At 42.0% G+C, this 23,130-nt stretch overlaps 1 protein-coding gene across 1 annotated transcript in view; it reads right to left on the bottom strand.

The window, feature by feature from the left end:
- LOC136863499 (discoidin domain-containing receptor 2) overlaps nt 1–23,130 on the bottom strand; it is a 770,412-nt gene that overhangs the window by 184,178 nt on the left and 563,104 nt on the right. The window contains exon 10 of the mRNA XM_068225966.1: nt 13,313–13,465. Coding sequence (XP_068082067.1) covers nt 13,313–13,465 — 153 coding nt within the window. The remainder of the gene's footprint in view (nt 1–13,312; nt 13,466–23,130) is intronic.

Below are 23,130 nucleotides of genomic sequence, written 5' to 3'. Positions count from 1 at the left end.
AGTAATAACACCATTAGTCATCTTCTTATTATTTGTTTACCTAAGAATCACTGACCTAAATTTCTCCTCTGTTAGCGCTTTATTATATCCATTACTCACACTGGCATAATTTATTGAGGGGCATTTGATTTTCCAATACATTCACTTGGCATTTACATATTTTTCGTTATCCGGCTGTCCTCAGTTATAATCCATTTTCTATTACTTTCAACTTTCTTAACTGTATTATTTCTTCCTTAATTACGCCGTATGTACGCGAGTGCTACAAACTACTGGATGTATTTCCACCAAGACGCATATTTAGAATACACCTGTCCTTGATAGGTTTTAGGGCAAATATTGTTTCTAAATCCCTGAATTGACTGGGGGTTTATACGAAACCGAAACAGTGATTTTGCACTTTCACAAAATATACACAACCAAACTTAATGGAAATCTACCTACCTTGGTAGATAATAATTTCTAAACCTTTTTTCTCATGTGCATCATTTCGATACGAGGATTAATAAGGGAGATATCATTAACGGACCGTTTTTCTGTACAAGTCCCATCGGACTTAACTCCCGAGCGGGTGCGTGTAAAGCGTACTCCTTACAATTTGAAAACTACTGAAGACATTCGAACCAAAATTTATATTTAGCATCCACCTGTCCAAAGGTAGGTTTTAAACGTAAATAACATTTCATGTTCCGGAAAGGACTGGCGGTTTATAGGGAACCGAAATGGTGATTTTACTCTTCCACAACATATACAGAACAAGACCAACCTGACTGGAAATCGACCAAACGTGATGGAATTCCACCTCTAAACCTTTTTTTCATGTGCATTCTTTCGTCAGGAGGATTACTAAGGGAGATATCATGAATGGTCAGTTTTGCAGGTTAAGTCCAGCGGACATAGCCCAAAAGGTGTTTACATGGAGCAGATTCCTTATCTATATAAATCAAATCGTAACGACTGTGTGCCTGTACACTGACTATTTTGGCGAAATTTTCGTACAGCTTTCCGTTTAAGGGGTAATAATGACCATCTCCATAATTTTTGGTTTAGTTTCCTGAAAGTACTAATTTTTACCCGCCTCGCCCAAAATCCAAATTGCGCCATAATCTGCCAGAAGAAAAAGAAGATAATTGAAATTTGACAAAATTATACGTTTTAGCCTGTAACGAACGGAAAACATCCTAGATCATTACATTTTTCACTTTTTATCCCCGAAGAATATCGAAATATGCAGGCAATTTTAATGATGGTGCACACCTTCGGAAATTCCCATCACATAACGGATTGCACAATCTCCGTTCAATTTGGAATGATCTACAACCGTGGTCTTATGACTTTTTGCCGTATCTGTATCCCTTTTACGTTTTATTTTTCTCTTTAATCGATGTTAAGTCAATTTGGAATTTTCACATGCATAATTCATACTTTCAATTACTTATGTGAAATACAGAATCATTAAACTCTTCACGAAAATTGGCCCACCCAGTAGCCATATGTGAGCCAAATGCTATGTATGTATCCGAAAAGTAATGTAATGTGAGATAATCTTACAAAACCTTTACCCTGTTCCTCGTTTCTAACTCAATCTGACCCAAGAATAGATAACATATCATAGGACCAGCCATTTAGGCCACTAAATCCTGCGTGTCTTATGGTACAATCCTTTGTCGATAAGACGTACGTTTAGTAGCAGTTAATCTGTAAATGAAGGTCTTCAATATTGTAAACACGCATATACTTTCGTATGTCGATCTATATATATTCACTGATGTCGATTTTTAGCGATCGAGAAAGGGTGGGTCTGCTATTGTAATCAGTACTCCCCACACCGACTTTGACTGGCAGTAGGAAAGGGTTCCTTCTCCAACTCCTGTGTAACTGTCATTAGTAAGGAAGGCCTACAATTGTAATGAATAGTTCCCTTCTCGATTTGACTTGCAGAAGGCAAGTGAGCATGCAGTTTTGTTTAAAACTACCCTACCCGATTGTGTTTGGCAGTAGGCAAGGGTGCCCGCCATTATAAAGAAATGTCCTCATCTAAAATGTGACTGGCATTAGGCATAGCGGCCTGCTATTTTGATGGAAACTCACCAACTTGGTTTGACTGGCAGTAAGCTGGCTGGCAGTAGGAAAATGGGCCTGGCATTATAATGATAACTGCAGAACTCAATTTCGAGTGATAGTAGGGCAATTGCCTGCCATTATAATAGAAACTCCTCAACTGTAATCTGTCTGGAAGTAGGAAAGGGGGGCTGCCATTTTAACGAAAACTCCCCAAATCGATTCTGTTCGCGTGGTAGGCAATGGGGCCTGCAATTATAATGTAAACTTCCCAACTCGATTGTGAATGCCAGTAGGCAAGTGAGCCTGCCGTTATATCACAAATCCGTAACAAACCCTTTACATTGGAAACAACGTACGGGGACCTCCCATGCTCTTTCTCGGACAACGCTAAGTGACATGCAATTTTAAAACAATCTTATTTACTGCATGTACACTATTTACTTCGATATTCGAATACAATGTAGAATACCGTAGCGAAGCACGGGTACATTCGCTAGTTAGGGGATAAAACACGACACACCAAGCACACCTTCAATACAATTATTTTGTTATTCACAACTCCATACATACAATCGATACATATATATCGCTGCTAGTGACTTTACGTCGCACCGACACAGATAGGTCTCATGGCGACGATGGGATAGGAAAGGCGTAGGAGTTGGAAGGAAGCGGCCGTGGCCTTAATTAAGGTACAGCCCCAGCATTTGCCTGGTGTGAAAATGGGAAACCACGGAAAACCATCTTCAGGGCTACAAATATGTCTGTACAAGAATAGTTCTTATATTCTCTGGTAGATGGCGGGGCACTCTCTATTTACAATCCTCAACAGCCTCCAGGCTATCTTATATTGTGCTAACCTTTTCATTTCTACGTAACTAGTTAATCCTTCCTCAACTCTAATGTGCTGATAATGCTTATGCCTTGGTCTACCTCTACCGTTCTTAACGCTTACACTTCCCTCAGAAACTAATTGAACAAGTCCTGGGTGCCCTAAGATGTGTTCTCTCATACTCTCTCTTCTTCTGGTCAAATTTCGCCGAATCGTTCTCCTCTAACAAATTCGGTTCGGTATTTCTTCATTCGTGATTCGATCTACTTATCTCACCTTCAGCATTCTTCTGAAAACCACATTTCAAAAGCTTCTATTTTCTTTATTTCTGAGTTAGTTACAGCCCATACTTCACTTCCCTACAATGCCATACTCCATACAAATCATATTTTTAATTCCTATATCGATGCTCGAAGAGAGCAAATTCATCTTCGTTAGAAAGGCCTTCTTTGCTTGTGATAGGCTGCAGTTGATATCCTCCTTACATGTGTCGTCATACCCTGTAAAACTATTCCTCTAATCCCTTTAATACTTTATTTCCTAATCTAATATTTCCTACGACACCTAACTTCGTTCGAGTACACTTCATTGCCTTTGTTTCGGATTTATTTATTTTCATCTTGTGATCTTTCTCCAAGACTCTGTGCATATCATTCAGCAATATCTCCATATTCCATGTTGACTCGGATAAAATAACACGATCATCGCAAACCTCAGAGTTTTTAGTTCCCCTCTTTAAATTGTGATTGCTATTCCAAATTCTTCTTTGATTTTCGTTACCACCTGTTCTCTATAAACTTTGAAAAGGGGAGAAGGCTAATTGCAGCATGGCTTCTTTTCATAGCTCTTGATTCATATCACTATAATAATTTATAATTTCGTGCGGCTATTTCTAGCCGGGTGCAGCCCTTGTAAGGCAGACCCTCCGATGAGGGTGGGCGGCATCTGCCATGTGTAAGTAACTGCGTATTATTGTGGTTGAGGATAGTGTTATATGTGGTGTGTGAGTTGCAGAGATGTTGGGAACAGCACAAAGACCGAGGCACCGGGCCATTGGAATTAACCTATGAAGGCTAAATTCTCTGACCCGGCCGGGAATCGAACCCGGGACCCTCTCAACCGAAGGCCAGTTCGCTGGCCATTCAGCCAACGATTCGGACATTCTTATCACTGCAGACTGATCTTTGTAGTGGTGGTAGATAATCTTTTTTTCTCGGTATCCGATCCCGCTCAACTTCAGAATTTCAAGTAGCTTGTCCAATCAGTATTTTTGAAAAGGGGAGAAGGCAAATTGCAGCATTGCCTCTTTTCATAGCTCTTGATTCTTATCACTATAATAATTTATAATTAGGTAAACTAATCTACTACTGAAGTGTACGTGAGCTTGTCTTTTTTTAATATATTCTCTTAAGATCGGATGTAAAGTCACGATTGCTTCACGTATTTCTATAGTTCTTCTGAAGTCAAACTGATCTTCTCCCAACTTCTTCAGAATCGAGGCCTTCAAGTACCTCCTTCAATACTTCAAAATAATCGCCATATTAAGCAGGAGCTTCCAGCCACGTTCCACATCTTGTATGCACTGGTCAAGGCTGGAGCGGCACGTTACCAACTGTATCCAAATCATATTCTTGCGAGGTGGAGCCTCATAAAATATTCCTTTCCCTGTAAAGATCAAAATGTTTACATCAGAAAATGAAGCCTGGACTGCTTCAATGACTCGATGAAGTCGATTCCTACACACGTGACGTGTATTATCTTGGGATATGATATCCCAAGACCTCTCATGGCTTTGCACATGTAAGATGCAGCAGTATCTGTGCAGGCCACGAGAAGATGATCACCAAGCGAGTAGCTGCGCAGTCTAGTTAACGCAGCTGTCAGCTTGTATTCGGAAAATAGTGGGTTCGAATCCCACTGTTAACAGCGCTGAAAATGGTTTACCGTGGTTTCCCATTTTCACACCAGACAAATGCTGGGGCTCTACCTTAATGAAGGCCAAGGCCGCTTCCTTGCCTATCCCATCGTCGCCATAAGACCTATCTGCGAAGGTGCGACGTGAAGCAAATTGTTAAAAAAGATGGGGGAACGTGATCGTAAAGGTTCGTGATGGCCACAGAAAAAAACAAGTTCATCACTGAAAATTGCAACAGCTGCTGAGTGATTCACCTTACTGTTAGGGAACACATCCATGGTTAGCAGATATGATTTGTCTCTCTCGTCTTCATGTCCTTTAATCCCAAGTACGAAATAAAATGTGCATATTTAATCCACGTCCGTTATCTTATCTGGCGTCCGACTCGTTGGCTGAACGGTCAGCGTACTGGCCTTCGGTTCAGAGGGTCCCGGGTTCGATTCCCGGCCGGGTCGGGGATTTTAACCTTAATTGGTATATTCCAATGGCACGGGGGCTGGGTGTATGTGCTGTCTTCATCTTCATTTTCATCCTCATCACGACGCGCAGGTCACCTACGGGTGTCGAATAGAAAGACCTGCACCTGGCGAGCCGAACTTGTCTTCGGACACTCCCGGCACTAAAAGCCATACGCCATTTCATTTCATTTCATCTTATCTGGCGAGATCCAAATATATTTTCCACCACGCCTTTCCCTTAGTTTGCCTAACGTTACTTGATAAAGTTCAGGAACGTCATTCTTGCTAATCGTTGATTCAACTGGGACTGATTGTTTGTATATCCCCCCAGAAACTAAATTAAGTTCTTATTGTTTAGCTTAACGAAGGATATATTTGACGAGGCAAACGCTTTACACAAGTCATTGAATTTGCTTGCCGTTGGTACAGTTTTAACTTAAGCTGTGGTTACAAGAAAGCCGGTGTTTTTGTTTCAAGTATACCAGTTTAATTTATTCTGTATCGTCGTTTGAAGATGTTGTTTTTGATATGTTTTAGTAGCCATTACGGCTGTGCTACAACATATAAAAAGCAAAATATTTTCGTGTGTTGAAATGTCTTCGCGTACTCGCGTACTCTTGCTTTCAATACATCATAAACAGTTCTCTTCTCCTCCGGCATTATAAGTTAAGCAGCAAAAACATAGACCTGTAATGTGCTCTGAAACACGACATGTTTCAACACAACCAAAGCAGAACAGATAAGAACTAATTGTATATATAAGGACATTGTATATAAATACACAGTTAAAGAAATAGGACAACATGTTCTTGAACGTATGCCATGCTCCACAAAACAATACCTCACACCAAGGTAAGTATATTACCAACTAAACCTTAATTCTTTACCGTTGAAGTATACAAAAGAACGATAGATTCGCGTTCATTTTCAGAACTCAAACGGAAATGTCCAAATATGGGCGAAAACAAAGTGATCACAGTCCTGCAGGGTGGAATTTTATCACAGTTGGAGAGCTTCAGAATGGTGTATGTCCTCCACGAGCATTTATCATAGCTTGGCACCTACGTGGCATTCTCCGTATAAGTCGACGGAGGTCACATTGTGGTATCGGGTCCCATTCTTCAATGAGAGCCTGTTCGAGGTCTTGGAGAGTCTGCGGTGGAACAGGACGCCCACGAACACTTCTGTCAAGCCTATCCCACACATGCTTGATGGGATTAAGGTCAGGATTCACTGCTGGCCATTCCATCTCTTGAATGTCCAGTTCTCGCAAGACAGCTCTGGTGATGCGCGCTACATGAGCCCTGGCACTGCCGTAGGCCTACATGACTACGAATTCGGGGCCAACACCGTATGCAGCAACTAACACATGCTGTAGCATGTACCCCGCAGCGGTAAGATTACTACCATGGACGACGACAAGATCCGTACGGCCATCAATACTGATGCCACCCCGCATCATCACAGAACCTTGTCCGAATCGGTCGTCTTCCTGGACAATGTTTGGCATGTACTGCTCACCACGGCGTCTCCGTAATACACGTTGACGTCCATCACGCTGTGTCAGGGGAAATATGGACTTGTCTGTGAAAAACACAGGTCTCAATTGGCGAAGTTGCCAATTGACGTGGGTACGGGCAAACAAAATGTGAGCTGCGCGATGTTCTTGCGTTAAACGGGGCACTCGAACAGGACGTCTGGGTCGTGAGGACACCTCTCTTAACCTGTTCCTTACTGTCTGGTCAGACAGCGTGACTCCAGTGACCCTCCTAATGTCTTGTTGCATTTCTCTGGCAGTTGCTGAACGACGCCGTAACACACAGATGGCCAGATATCGGTAATCCTGTGGGGTTGTCATGCGTCCACGACTTTGACCAACGCTCGTTGTGAACTGGCCTGTCTCAGTGTAGCGATTCCACAAGCGTTGAATAAATGACGGAGAGACATTGAGATCCACAGCAACACGCCGAAAAGTCCATCCTTCCTGTTATAAGTGGAATTCCAGCGATTAGTAGGCTACTTGCCTAAATAAGTTGCAGGTAGACAGTGACATGACCGGATTGTGTAGATCAGATGTTGCTCGTTTTAAATAGAGCGCTTCTGTGCCCAGGTTGGCAGGTTCGATCCTGGCTGAGTCAGATGGTATTTGAAAATGCTCCAAAAAGTCAGCCAGGAGTCGGTAGATTTACTGGCTCGTAAACACACCCTTCAGGACAAAATTCCGGTATCTCGCCAACTTCGAAAAGCGTAAAAGTGGTTAGTGGGACGTAAAAAACAACAATCTATGTATATAAAATAACATGTCCTGACTGACTGACTGACTGACTGACTGACTGACTGACTGACTGACTCATCATCGCCGAGCAAAAACTACGGACATAAAGAAACGAAATGTTGAGGATACATTTATATTACAATGTAGGTGCTCGCTAATGGAGGATTTTTTGATATTCCGTCGCTAAGGGGATGAAAAGTGGGGTGAATTTCTGAAATGAGTGTATCTATATTTATAACATTAAAAGGTTACAGATCTAAAAATCGGTATTTAGAATCTCCTCTAAAAATAAAGAAACGCGTATTTTTTTGTATTCGGAAAATCCCAATGGGAGGGGTGAAAATGGTGAAAAAGGTGTTGAATGCCTTTAATCAGGATACCTATATCGCAGAAACTGAAGATATTACAGACCTGAAATTTTTATTTTGGGATCTCCTATAAAAATAAAGAAACAAGTATTATTTTTTTCGGAAAACCCCAATGGGAGTGGTGAAAAAGGGTGAGGAAGCGGTTGAATGCCTTTAATGAGGATACTTATATCTCATAAACTGAAGATATTACACACCTGCAAATTGTTACTTGGGATCTCATTTAAAAACAAAGAAACACGTATTTTTTGTTTTTTGAAAATCCAGTTAATGGGGGTTAAACGGGAGTGACAAATTGGGGTGAATTTTTTGAAAGATTATAACAAGAGTCTATTTCAGAAACGTAAAATGTTACACACCTAAAATTGGTATTTTTTATCTCCTGTAAAAGTAAAGAAACATAGGTGATTTGTTTTTGGAAACTCCACTTAGGGGAACTAAAAAGGGGGTGAAATTTTAAAAACCGGGCGAGTTGGCCGTGCGCGTAGAGGCGCGCGGCTGTGAGCTTGCATCCGGGAGATAGTAGATTCGAATCCCACTATCGGCAGCCCTGAAAATTGTTTTCCGTGGTTTCCCATTTTCACACCAGGCAAATGCTGCGGCTGTACCTTAATTAAGGCCACGGCTGCTTTCTTCCAACTCCTAGGCCTTTCCTATCCCATCGTCGCCATAAGACCTTTCTGTGTCGGTGCGACGTAAAGCCCATAGCAAAAAAAAAGCAATTTTAAAAAGAGCAATTCTACAGTATATCTCAAAAACGTTACATGTTACAGAAGTGAAAATGGTATTTTTTATCTCTATTACAAATAAAGAAACATGTATTTTTTTGTTTTCGTAGAAACTACTTGGGTTGGGGGGGGAGGTAAAAGTGAATGAAAATGGGTTGAATTCTTTTAATTAGGATACTGATATCTCAAAAACTGAAGATGTTACAGTCGTGAAATTTGGTATTTGACATCTCCGTTAAAAATGAAGAAATACATAGTTTTTGTTTCCGGAAATCCACTTAAAGGGGTGGAGGGAAATTGATAAATTAGTTGATATATTTGTAAGAAGGTACTATTATCTCAAAAACGAAACATTTTAGAGACGTGTACATTGGTATTTGGAATCTGTTTTAAAAGTGAAGAAATACGTATTCTCGGAAAATCCAATGAAGGTGGGGGGGGGGGGAGGTGAAAGAATTGAAAAATTAATTGAATTATTTGTGTGCGGATACTTACACCTAATAAAAAGTAAAGTTGTTACAGACGTGAAAATTGGTATTTGCGTCTCCTTGAAAAACAAAGAAAAAAGCGTTTTTGAGGGGAAATCATCCTGGGGGGCGGGGGTGAAAATGAGTTGAATTCTTTGTATGAGGACACATTTCTCAAAAACTGAAGATGTTAGAGTCGTGGTAATTGATATTTAGAAGATCATTTACTATTAAAGAAACGAGCATTTTTTGCCAGAAAATTCACATCGGGGGTGGGGGAGGGGGGAGTGTAAAATGAAGTGAGAAAAGTGAATTAATTTTATGGGGATACTCATATCTCAAAACTGAATGTAACAGACATAAACATTGGTATTTGGAATCTCTTTTAAACATAAAGAAGCACGCCTTCTCTTTTTGGGGGGGAGGTGAAACAACTTAACGGCGGTGGGGTGAAAAAGGAGTTGAGACCAATTGATTTTACTGTTCATAATGCACGTATTCTGATCATAAACCGATAATTTTTAATCTTTCCTGGGTTCGTTTTGAAGAGCCATCTTTTCCTTTCGAGAACTGAAAGTTAGATTACAGTGGATTCTCCTGGCATATAAATAAAAATTTAAACATATTTGAAATAAACGATAGGAATGAGATTGACCGTGCAATTGTTCACCTCTATAATAATGTCAATAATGCACGGAAGTGTATCATTCGTATTGCCGGAAAACCCGCGCAATTGCCTAGGCGCGACAATGGTGCTGGTCACATTGTAGGCAATGACAATTGCAGCACATGTAATTTACCGCCAAGTAGCGGTCTAGCATCTTGCTGTTCGGTCCAGAACATCAATAATAATAATAATAATAATAATAATAATAATAATAATAATAATAATAATAATAATAATAATAATAATAATAATAATAACGTTCTGGACCGTCGTCAAAATGTGCGGAACGCGCTGGAAATGGGTCCTACCCTGGTAATGACTACGAATGCAATCCGGCCGCGGGTTCAGTACCGCCAAGGCACCCAAGACGACACCAGGCCGGATCTCCTCAAGGATTTGATCCATATTAAAAATGCTTAAGGGAGTAGATGGCGAAGGTTTAGGGACCCAACTTATCATGTGGAATACCGGACCTAGCCGGGGATGTACGAAATCGATTGCTGGAAAGGAAGATTGAAAAATGGGAGGAACTTCGCTGTAATCTCTCAGAAAACGAGTCACATCGCGAATTTCGGCGGATTATATATAAAACGTTAAGCATTCAATTATAAATTTCAGTATAATACCGTAGCGAAGCATGGGTATCTTGCTACTATTAAAATATAATTCATTTTAAACACGCAACCCACCTTTCAAACAAGCCACCTGGCGATAACCTGCACACCCCAAATTCTTGAATACGGTATGAGTCATGCACAAGATTCCAGCACATAAGTTGTTTGAAATACATTCCAATTGTTTCAGTATTGTCCTGAAAAAAAAACTGATGTCTGCACCCAAGATGCCGAATAATTCCAATATATCGTCGTATGTCACAATACTCTTCCTATCCATTATGTACCTTAAGACCGGTCGCGCCTCCAAGCAAGATATGGATATTGCCGGGCTGAGTGTCTCAGGCGGTTGAGGCGCTGGCCTTCCGGTTCCAACTTGGCAGGTTCGATCCTGGCTCAGTCCGGTGGTATTTGAAGGTGCTCAAATACGCCAGCTTCGTGTCAGTAGATTTACTGGCACGTAAACGAACTCCTGCGGGCCTAAGTTCCGGCACCTCGGCGTAAAACCTTTAAATAGTAGTTAGTGGGACATAAAGCCAATAACATTAATACTAACATGGATACGCAGTCCTTCATAACCATGTTCGTTGTGTTCATTTTCCTATGTAAACGTGTAAAGTAAAACCAGCCTTAAACATATTACACTGCAGGAGTGCGTAAATACGTCACGCAAACATATATTTCTACAGTACACTACGGTAAGGTTCATTTTCCTTTACACATAAGCGTTCGAAAGTGAACAGAACGAAAATTGTTGTGCTGGACTGCATGCCCATACGTGGGTGGGGGCGTGACCAGTTTTATGTGAAATCATGGATAAGGAGGGCAGAGTGACATACGAGGTTTTGTTTCTTCAACGACGATATGTCCTAACAGGAGGAAAGCACAGAATATGCACTATTTTGATAAAACTACTTCAAATATGCAATGTGCAGGTTGTATAATTATCCGAAGCATGACGACGACGATGATGATATAGTAATATCAACAAACTGCTTTATAATCAATTTTTATCATGTTTCTCGAAAAGAATATAGATTGTATATTAAGAGGCAAATATGGTCGCTGTTCGGGTTAAAGGTCATGTCTCACAATGCTCTTTCTATCCATTATTTTCCTTATGCCTGGTCACGCCTCCTAGCGACTGGGATTGTAAATAAAGGGTACATATCTCTGCACATGGTTATGAGGGTGTTTAGGGGTTGTAGTAAGGATGTAAAGGAGAGGGCATATATGTCTCTGGTAAGACCCCAACTAGAGTATGGTTCCAGTGTATGGGCCCTCACCAGGATTACCTGATTCAAGAACTGGAAAAAATCCAAAGAAAAGCAGCTCGATTTGTTCTGGGTGATTTCCGACAAAAGAGTGCGTTACAAAAATATTGCAAAGTTTGGGCTGGGTAGAATTGAGAGAAAGAAGGAGAGCTGCTTGACTAAGTGGTATGTTCCGAGCTTTCAGCGGAGAGATGGCGTGGAATGACATTAGTAGACGAATAAGTTTGAGTGGCGTTTATAAAAGTAGGAAAGATCACGATATGAATATAAAGTTGGAATTCGAGAGGACAAACTGGGGCAAATATTAATTTATAGGAAGGGGAGTTAGGGATTGGAATAACTTACCAAGGGAGATGTTCAATAAATTTCCAATTTCTTTGAAATCATTTAGGAAAAGGCTAGGAAAACAACAGATAGGGAATCTGCCACCTGGGCGACAGCCCTAAATGCAGATCATTATTGATTGATTGATTGATTGATTGATTGATTGATTGATTGATTGATTGATTGATTGATTGATTGATTGATTGATTGATTGATTGATTGATTGATTGATTGATTGATTGATTGATTGATTGATTGATTGATTGATTGATTGATTGATATTTACTCCATCAGAAAATATTATTTGTGTTCATTTTCCTATGCGCGCGTGTAAACGAAAATGAACCTTACCGTACCGCACTCTAGGAATGAATGTTTGCATGACTTATTTACGCACTCCTACAGTATAATGTACTTAAGGTTCTTTTTCCTTTACACGTTGGCATACGAAAATTGTTCTGATGGACTGCATATCCATTTGTGGCTGCGAGGCGTGACCAGTCTTAAGGAAAACAGTGGACTTGAAGAGCATTGTCAGATATGACCTTTTGCTCTAGCTGCGACGATATATTATCAACTTTCTCGCTATTACTACCGCCGACTCTTGGTAAGAATAATGTACTAATATACAAGATATACAGTATATATTAAAGTTGCCGTTTAAATCAATACCGAGAACGTGTATTTTAACATTCTATTAGTTTTGCACTTGATGGCTAGAGTAGAGAGCAGCAAAAATGTAGCGATATATGACGTTAGGCTATCAACTGCCAATGGAGAGTTGGTAACAATTTAAATGGCGAGCGAGGATACCTACTATTTACAGAGCCCTACTTCTCAGATCCCTTTCCTGTAGAATAAAATTTTTACGGTCCGCACGGTCCTCTGATATGGGCTGGAACAAGTTTGTTACTTTCATCGACCTATCTCAGTCTGATTTTCCGGTTTCAAAGTGATTAAGGAGTGAGTGATCGTCGCCTTATGTAGTCACTCCCCGTGACGAATGTTGTGAAGTTATGGTTTGTAGAATCAGTTAGCGTATACATTTAAGTGAACTTGGCAGACTGACATGTGCAACAGCAATTTCTAGCTCAATGAGAAATAACTACAAGAAAGTACCACGCTCCCCATTTCCCGAATAGACCTCTTCATTGATGCCTAGGCTGCTCGTAACAGTTCATAGTGAAAGTGTTACGCCTTTTGGCTGGAGACTCAACCTACAAATATACTGCACATGTTCAACGTATCACCATTGGTGTATGAAATGACGAGTAAAGTGATGGAAAATATATGTTTTCATTAGATCATATTGTTTGATTTACTCACCATTCCGAAGGATCCCTCTCCTAATTTTTCAACTAGACGCAGTCGATGTCGTGGAAATTCCATGATGGGTGCACATCCGTCGCGTGGTGGGCCGTCGGGCAGCTTTATGGGAGTAAACTTGCCTGGAGTGAAGTGCTGTTCTCTTCTCTCGGTCTGCAAAAGAGAGACAAGGACGCTCATTCCCTTCTTATCTGGCCATAAAATGAGCTACAAGGAAAAAATATTTTTTTGCTAGTGGCTTTACGTCGCACCGACACAGATAGGTCTTATGGCGACGATGAGATAGGAAAGGCCTAGTAGTTGGAAGGAAGCGGCCGTGGCATTAATTAAGGTACATCCCCAGCATTTGCCTGGTGTGGAAATGTGAAACCTCGGAAAACCATCTTCAGGGCTGCCGACAGTGGGATTTGAACCCACTATCTCCCGGATGAGAGCTCACAGCCGCGCGCCTCTAACCGCACGGCCAATTCGCCCGGTAAGGTAAAAATTGTTGATGCATATTGTTCATTAAGATGTTCGGCTTGCCACCAAGACTGCTACCTAGCCAGATGACGTGCAACTATTGGGTTTGCAAGTGGTCGGCGTGGCGACATAATCACCCGTATTACTTGACTTTCATGACTAGGTCCTCTGCCTTGTCATATCAGACTCTTTTCATTAGGCTTAGAGAATCTCGTTTCAGCCCTTAGTTCAGGATTAAAGTCTTTGGACGAGCCGGGAACTAAGCGCGAAACCTCAGGCTGAGGGTCGGTACCTCTACGCTAAGATGTATTTCAATTACGTATTAGAGAATGGTCACCACAGTTTGCTATAGGCTGTAGGATGCCAGCTGGGCTCAGTGGTTAGACGGTAGAGCGCTGGCTTTCTTGTCTCAGGAGAGGGTTCGATCTCGGCTCATTCCGGTGGTATATGCAGATGTTCAGATACATCAGCCTTGTGTCTACTGATTTACCGGCACGTGAAGGATCTCCTACGGGAAAAGTTCCGGCACCTCGGATTTTGCGAAGCCGTAAAAGTAGTTAGTGGGACGTAAACATGAATAAAATGTGGAATATCAGCAGCCAAACGGGTATCGTACAGGATGTAACTAGTTTTGCTAGTTGCTTTACGTCGCACCGACACAGATAGGTCTTATGGCGACGATGGGACGGGAAAGGGCTAGGAGTGGGAAGGAAGCGGCCGTGGCCTTAATTAAGGTACAGCCCCAGCATTTGCCTGGTGTGAAAATGGGAAACCACGGAAAACCATTTTCAGGGCTGCCGACAGTAGAGTTCGAACCTACTATCTCCCGAATACTGGATACTGGCCGCACTTAAGCAACTTCAGCTATCGAGCTCGGTACAGGATGTAACCAGACTCCTACGACTGCATACCAGAATTGCAATATAACATACCGTTATTTGTCAAAATAAAATGTCCTAGAACCAACGTTTAGTGAGAAATGGTATCCTCCAAGTAAGGGTATGAAACATTTCCATTTGCCTATTTATTAACTCAACAACTGACTTCGATTCAAACATTCATTAAACCGCTATTAAATGTCTACTGAAAATATATTACAGCTTGTTAGATAATTGCCGGCCCCATGGTGTAGGGGTAGCGTGCCTGCCTCTTACCCGGAGGCCCCGGGTTCGATTGCCGGCCAGGTCAGGGATTTTTACCTGGACCTGAAGGCTGGATCGAGGTCCACTCAGCCTACGTGATTAGAATTGAGGAGCTATCTGGCGGTGAGATAGCGGCCCCGGTCTAGGAAGCCAAGAATAATGGCCGAGAGGATTCGTCGTGCTGACCACACGACACCTTGTAATCTGCAGGCCTTCGTGCTGAGCAGTGGTCGCTTGGTAGGCCAAGGCCCTTCAAGGGCTGTAGTGCCATGGGGTTTGGTTTTGGTTTGGTTTGTTAAATAATTCACACACGTAACAAATATACACAAAATATACGCTATTTGACTCGTACGAACACGGTAGCTTCCCATGTCTTTGTACCATTTTCGGTTTTTTATTCAGGCAAAAATATCGGACCGATTCGAGGATGAGTCCCAGGTCAACAACATAGCAAGAATGCCTGGTTGAATTCCCGTGCTTCGCTCTTCAACTGCATGCTTATGCCGCGATGGAACCTTATAAGCATGGCCCTTTAATTCCCATTCCAAACATCAGTTGGATCATATACTGCATTATAGACAACGCAGTAGCACATGCTACCTGGCAGACTATAAAACTTACGACTGTTAAAAGACTGTTCCACGTTCCTTAGATGAAGGAAGAGCAACCGAATATATGTCCTAATGGGTTGTTGAGTAGGCCAATAATACACACAAGTGTAGCTGTCACTGTACTCTGAGAGCGACCACGAGGTACAGGACACGGTACGGAGTTGTCTTATCTGCAAAACTGACTGGCTCAGCATTGCCAAAACCGTTGTCGTACGATGAGCCAGTGGAGTGAAGTGTAGTATTCGAAAGGGACAGTTATGGTACTCGTACACAAAAACTCAAAAGCTACGGTACTTCATCTTGCAGATATATTTCAGTGTTCAAAATAAATTGACAAGAATTTAATGAAAAATATTGCTTGCAGGATGTGCTGAAATGGCTAACTTCTAACAACCGACGTCTTAATGCAAAACAGTTCATAGTTATCGCTAAAGAAAATAAAAAAGAACACACACAGAGCAATCAGAGCGTGAGTGTGGAGAGCTACGAGCTAGGCGAGTAGTGGGGACGTGAGCAAAAGCATACATCGCACGCTCGCAAAGAATGCAAGCTCGGCGACACGCGCAACTCATTGTAGCGAGCTTAGGTGTAGCTCGTTATGCACGGTATCATCGCTCCATGTGCTTCTAGGCGCTGTCAGTGCTAATACAGTGGCAAAGTGGTAAAACAAAGATCATGTCCTGGAAACCGCCTAATTTTATTAAAAAAAAAGAAAACAAAGTAGTGCAGTCAGCCCTCAGAACGTAACTGACCAACTAGTGCACAATGTTTGTCTTGTAAGATTATTGCAATTCACTATTTACCGAGCTCGATAGCTGCAGTTCCTTAAGTGCGGCCAGTGTCCAGTACTCAGGAGATAGTGTATTCGAACCCCACTGTCGGCAGCCCTGAAGATGGTATTCCGTGGTTTTCCATTTTCACACCAAGCAAATGCTGTGGCTGTACCTCAATTAAAGCCACGTCTACTCCCTTCCCACTCTTAGCCCTTTCCGGTCATATCGTCGCCATAAGACCTATCTGTGTCGGTGCAACGTAAAGCAACTTGTAAAAAAATAGTCACCATTTTTACGCGTTTGTGCTGTAAATAATTGGCGTGTTCCTGTGTTCTTATATTATAAAGCTTTATTAGATTGCTTACTTGCAGAATAAAGGTGGATGCAGCAAGTAACCGACAACCTCCAACTGACCGTAGTTTTGTTGTATTTGTGCTACAGCAACAACATACCTCTTAATGTGAAATGTGTTTACTGGTCAGAATATGTCAGCATTTACCAAACTATCAGGAGCAAATGCTTTCTACATCTCCATTTCGACATTACGCAGTTCCACTATATTATTTGTGTCATTAATCAGTAAGTTTCAAATTTACTATGTGTTACACAAAGTATTCATGACGATGATGATGATGCTTGTTGTTTAAAGGGGCCTAAAATCTGGGTCATCGGCCCTTAATGGTATGAAATGAGGCAAAATGGATGACAAATTAAAATCCCAAAAGCCTCCACTGACCAGAATTCAAAACGTGAGGATGAAGAATGAATGGGTGGATATGAATTTAAAACAATTATTGGATCCGACCCGCAATGTCTCGCATTCACAGAAACTGACGTGAAACACTAGTACTACTGACCAAGGGACTGCGTCTATAGCATAATACTGAATCGATGATGCTTTTAATCTAAAAGGGTACAAAATCCAGTCATCGGCCCCTCATTGTGGTACTTATAGCTAGGAAAGTAGAACCATGGTATTTGTCATGTTGCGGTACTAATCGAAAGTGGCGTAGACTCGCGGCATTCCACACAGTGTACTACTCACAGGTAATGAGATTCGCACATGGAATACAGACCTATGGTGTTTCGCACGTTGCGGCGCCATTTACAGGCAACGCAAACCTATTGTGTTCATCGCATACGTGTACTAACCACAGGGGCCCACCCTATCCCATGGTGTTCCTCATATAGTGGGTTCTAATCATAAGAGGCAAGCCAGAACCATAGTGTCACTCCTAAAGTGGTACTGATCACAGGTACTGTAGAAGACGGCAACGCACTCTGTTGCTACTAATCACAAACATATTTGCTACCTAACATAGTGGTACTACGCGCAAGTAAAAGCGACTCATGGTGTTTCTCGCGTGGTGGTACTAATCACAAGTAGTTTCATGGTTCTAATACAATCATCCCCTGGTCGCCCCTTTTAGTCGTCTCTTACGACAGGAAGGGGATACCGTAGGTGTATTCTTCGACTGCGTCCTCCACCAGCAGGGGGCTGTGGTCCGCGAGAGATACTTAATTTCCCTCAAGTCCGCCGGCAAGCCGGTTAGGAACCCCTATCCGCCACCTGGGACCCGCCACGTGGGAGTATCAACTCTCCCCCTGCTACGCCAGCGTAGTAGGTTCGTGGCACCAAGTATTGATGATGATGCTTGTTGTTTTAAGGGGCCTAACATCGAAGGTCATCGGCCCCAAGCACCAAGTATTAGCAAACTAGACATATACATACAGTGTGTATCAGAACTATACCAACTAAAATGTCATGGATGCTCTTCCGGTTATGTTAAGAACGATGGTGGAATCGGATTGCCTGAGAAAAGTTTTCTTTTCGAGAAAAAGGGGGTCACTTTCTTAATTTCGGATGCGCGATTCAAATTGACGAACTCGCTGTATTTGCTGTGCCAGTGCACAAGCCGCTGCCGTGCTTCAGGGAAGATAAGGAAGTAGGGGAAGTGGGGTGTATGATGGAGACAGAGATAATGCTCCGCGCGTATGCACAAGTTTCCTCGTTCGACTCGCACAGGATTGTCCTTGTCCCTTACAGGCAATATCCACAGTTCGTTTACTAAACAGCCGTAACTGCACACACAGTACAAGAACACACTGTAATTAAGACACACTTGTCAGTTAAGGAATGTACCCGATCATTTCTCCTCTCGTCTGTTGGTCGCAGTAATGTTCTTTATTATTTAACACCCTCGAAAGTGCAACGCTTCCACGAACCTGCTACGCAGGCGTAGCAGGGGGAGAGGTGATACTCCCACGTGGCGCGTCCCAGGTGGCGGATTGGGGGGGTCCTAACCGGCTTGCCGGCGGACTTGAGGAAAATAAAATACCTCTCGCGGACCAAACACACTACCCCCTGCGGGTGGGGGACGCACATGTAGAATACTCCCGCGGTATCCCCTGCCTGTCGTAAGAGGCGACTAAAAGGGGCGACCAAGGGCTGACTGAATTAGAACCATGAATGAAACTAATTTTGAATCGTATCATCACGCGGGGAACACCATGGGTTGGCTGTACTTGCGAGTAGTACCACTGTATTAGGTATGAAATAAGTTTGTGATTAGTAGCAGCTGGAGGGGGTTCTCCTGTGGGTTTCCAGTACCCGTGCGTCGTACCCATGTGAGCAACACCGCGGGTCTGGGCGTTGCCTGTGAGTTGTACCACTGTATGAGCGACACCGTGGGTCTACGTTGGCTGTGATTGGTACCCACTCTGTGAGGAACACCACGGGATGTGTGGTTAGTACACCTAGGTGAGGAACCTTATCGGTCTGCGTTGGCTATGAGTGGCGCCATTGTGTGAGAAAAACCATAGGTCTGCGTTCCCTGTACGAAGTGCAAACCTTGTGAGTAGTACCTTCTTGTGTGGAACACCGTGAGTCTTCGCTGCTTTTGATTAGTACCCCGACATGACTAATACCATGGTTCTACTTTACTCGCGACATGTACCATTCTGTGGGGCCTTAGACATGGATTTTGCACCCCTTTGGACATCAAGCATCCTTGTGCTTTATAAGTGGTCCCTTGGTCAGTAATACTATTATTTTCGATCTTTTTTTAAGTCTGATCCACTGTTTTTTTGTTTGTTTGTTTGTTTGGTTGGTTGGTTGGTTGCTTTTTGTTGGGTTCATGTCCATCAAATCATTGTTCATGACAATTTTTATTTTATTTTGGTCAGTGGATGTATTTGACCTTTTTGTTATTTCATTTCGTACCATTAGGGGCCGATGACCTCGATGTTAGGCCCCTTTAAACAACAAGCATCATCATCATCATCATCATCATCAGTGCAACGCTTCTGTATTCTTTTACTCACAACATTGTAAATGGAATGATATGCTGAATGAAGGAAATAATACGCCCATTTGTTCGATTGCAGTAGATGTTCAGTATGCCCCCCTCCTACATCGGTGCACAGTTTACAAAGGTTTAGTAGTGACCTGTGGACTCTGTTCAGGAAGTGTGGCGTGTCGCAGTCGACGTGGAAAGCTACCTGTATTCTTGGTATAAGTTCATCTTCTCTTTCTACGCGGTTCACGGAGTAGTCAAATTGTGCAGAACAAACAGTACACTGCCAAATGGGGCTGGGAAGCGACTATGTGAAACGAACGAAGGAGTTCAACTTCTTATACAGAGCAAGCATAGCAACATCCTTACAGCCCACTAAGGCCTTTGTAGGAATGAAAGGTAAAAGCTTGCACTACCCGTAATCTCGACATTAGAGTCGTTATCTCCAGATCCATCCACCTTTGCCCTGAGGAATTAACCTGGTACCGGCATTCATTTTTGATGCTTGTTGTTTAAAGGGGCCTAACATCTAAGGTCATCGTCCCACACTCATTTTAGTGAAGGCTGAGTGATCCACAGGGCCATGAGCATTTCCAGAAGTGGAAATCTCATGTCTTAAATCATTCGAAATCCTCACGGAAAATATATCCCACGCCCTTCCACGTGAACCGAGAGTGCCTTTACCACCTCGGGGACGCAGATTCTAATAACTTATATAAAGTACGACTTTTGTCTATACAATACTCAAAATTTTAAAAAAAAATGGTGTTTCCGCACAGGCCATACACACAGTAAGAATGAAACGCAATTTTTCAATTTTCTGTCACATCTGTTTATCTGTGTGCAATAGCATCACAAGAAAATACCTGAACAGAATTTAATGAAAATCGGTATGTAAGATAGGGAAATAAGGAGCTACACTTAAGGCTATAAATAATTTAATTCATTCTCAGTGGAATGGTAGATTAGGGGAAGACCTAAAATTTAAATCTCAAATATATATTTTTCTATTGGTCCTATCGATAAATGCTACAATTCAATAGTTATACAAAATGAAATTTCCGATCATTTAAGTCTTATATAGTTTTACCGTACCGGCTATGAAAGCAGAGATATTCATGAATTCATGCTATCGTAGCTTAGTTCATGACAACTCCGAGCATCGATAACATGGAAATATTGTTTAATCGTTTTGCAGACGATGGTGGTTGTTCTTGTCGTGATTTTCTTAAGGTGAAAACACCATGGCCATCAACCCACAAAGAAAAGGAAAGTTGTGAAGATGACTGTCAAAATTCAAAAAATAAATAAAAATAAACCAGTAAAGAACGATCGCCTGACGAATAAGACAAGAGGGAGTTGTGAAAGAAGGAAGAAAGCCTTCCTTTATATTAGATGCTCTAATATCACAGAGTCGGTAGAAAACTAAATGTGAAAGCCTTCTACATCGAAAGCCCATAACATTGATCAACAATAACATTACATTTACTACCGGTATTGTTTGTTGTGACTTTGTCTCTTCTGCTGCCACTAATGTCCGATAGATGGGATTACTGCTGCGTTCCGAGTAGAACAGCCTGCCTAAATACTGATTGGAATTAGCTGGGGAGTTAAATAACTTCCTTTGTTAGCATGCCATTTCTCTGGTTCATTTATTATCTGTTAATTGCTGCTAAGTTACACACTGGTGCACCATAGTACCTACTCCAGCTATTCGATACCTGCTCTGAGGCACTGATACGAATGAGGAACGTGCACACTTAATGGAAAAAGGCAGTGCGTGTTCACCGCTGTTTGTGGCCAGGTCATTCAGCTCTGGAAAGTGGCACTGTTAGAACGCCAGCGTAACACTCTTCGTGAAATGTAAGAAAATGTGCCGATTTTCATCAGGTCGAGCATCTCATATGAATGAATTGCTTTTAATAGCGAGATTCCAGTCAGTTAATATTGTATTCTAACAATAATACTGACGTCAATTTAATGACATATGTGAAGTTCAGTTTAATATATGTTCGTATCTGATATAGAAGCACAGGAAAATGGCTGAGTGGATTTTAATGAAACTTGGTAGGCCTATTTGAGATTCTAGTAAGGTCGAGTAGGATCTTAGCTATAAGTTGTCCAAAAATATTCACCAGCAGGAGATGCTTTAGAAGGGAGCCTAATGCATAAAACTCGATATATCTCTCTTACGGTTAGTTTTACATAAAAATGGCTCATGGCGAATTTTAGTTATATATCTTCATCTGATGCAGTGAAAAATAAGAGAAATATCAGTGGCAATCATGTGAAAGTGTAAGTCCAAGAGGCAATCGCTAGCTCTGTAGACTGTAGAGAGAGTTGCCATGGAGATCGTTCCGGTAACGCTCTAAAGGCTTTGGACACCTGTCAGTATTGTTTGAACTTTAAACTGATACTTGGTTTAATTTTATACCGAAATAAAGAGATCAAAAAAAGATCAGCAATAATGAAAAAATAATGAAACTGTAAAGACCACAGAGAGCAAGGAAGCGGCACGTCACGACAAGACGCTGACAGGGGAGGCATGCCCACTTATGTGCCTCACAATCCGGGGAACAATGTGAGGGGTGGATGAAATACTATCACTGACATGCTAAGTGATGATTTGGCTCGGGGATTGAGTATTTGTGCTGTTACCAACGTTACTGCAACTCGTACACCACACACAACACTATCCCTCTCCACACAAACATGAAGTTTTCTACGCACGCAGAAGCCGTTTACCCTCTTACAGTGTTCATTATGGAAAAGAGTGTATTGGGGAAGAGCAGAAGCCTGGTAACAATTTGTGAAGTTAGGAATGTACCACAATAACAAATTTATTATCTAGCTGTGTCGTTGGGTATAGGCCTACTCTTTTTCATGTAGTTCTATAGTTTTCTACAATGCCACGTCCTAGCCCATCCATACCCCTGCCTAACCTGGGCGTTCGGTCGATATTCTTTCCACGAATAACATTCATCTCGCCACAAGTTCTATTATATTGGCCGGTGAAGCGACAAGGCTCAAGTCGAGCGTAAAGCCGCTTAAGAAGATTAACAGACAATGATACACTGAATATGTAACACTATCTGATCAGAAATATCCGACAACTACTTGAAACGCCATTCAGACTGTTCCTGCGACACACTCCCCTGTAGTGGGGCCAATAACCCATATGTTAAGCCCCTTTAAACAATAATCATCGTCATCATCATTTTCCAGTCGTGGGTAGTAACCCTTCGTTGGTCGAACCATCACCCTCTACTATGGCAGCGCCAATACGCCTTCCCAATGCAGCGAGGTGAGCGATATGGGCCTAGTTCCAATTTTTACAGCCGAGCACTGCTTCGCTGGCATTGAAACACGATTGTTCGTTACAGCACACGTTAAGTGTTTTGTACATTTCTGTTAAAATATATAGCCAATCACTCGATATACATATTTGAATCACACCTTACTCCTTAATAAAGGAATTCAGTGAAGAACGCATCCATCCGCAGCATAAAAACCGTACAAAATAATGTTAACGTT

The sequence above is a fragment of the Anabrus simplex genome, chromosome 2 (genome assembly GCF_040414725.1).
Source record: "Anabrus simplex isolate iqAnaSimp1 chromosome 2, ASM4041472v1, whole genome shotgun sequence".
NCBI lineage: Eukaryota > Metazoa > Arthropoda > Insecta > Orthoptera > Tettigoniidae > Anabrus > Anabrus simplex.
This window is presented reverse-complemented; position numbering and strand designations above follow the sequence as displayed.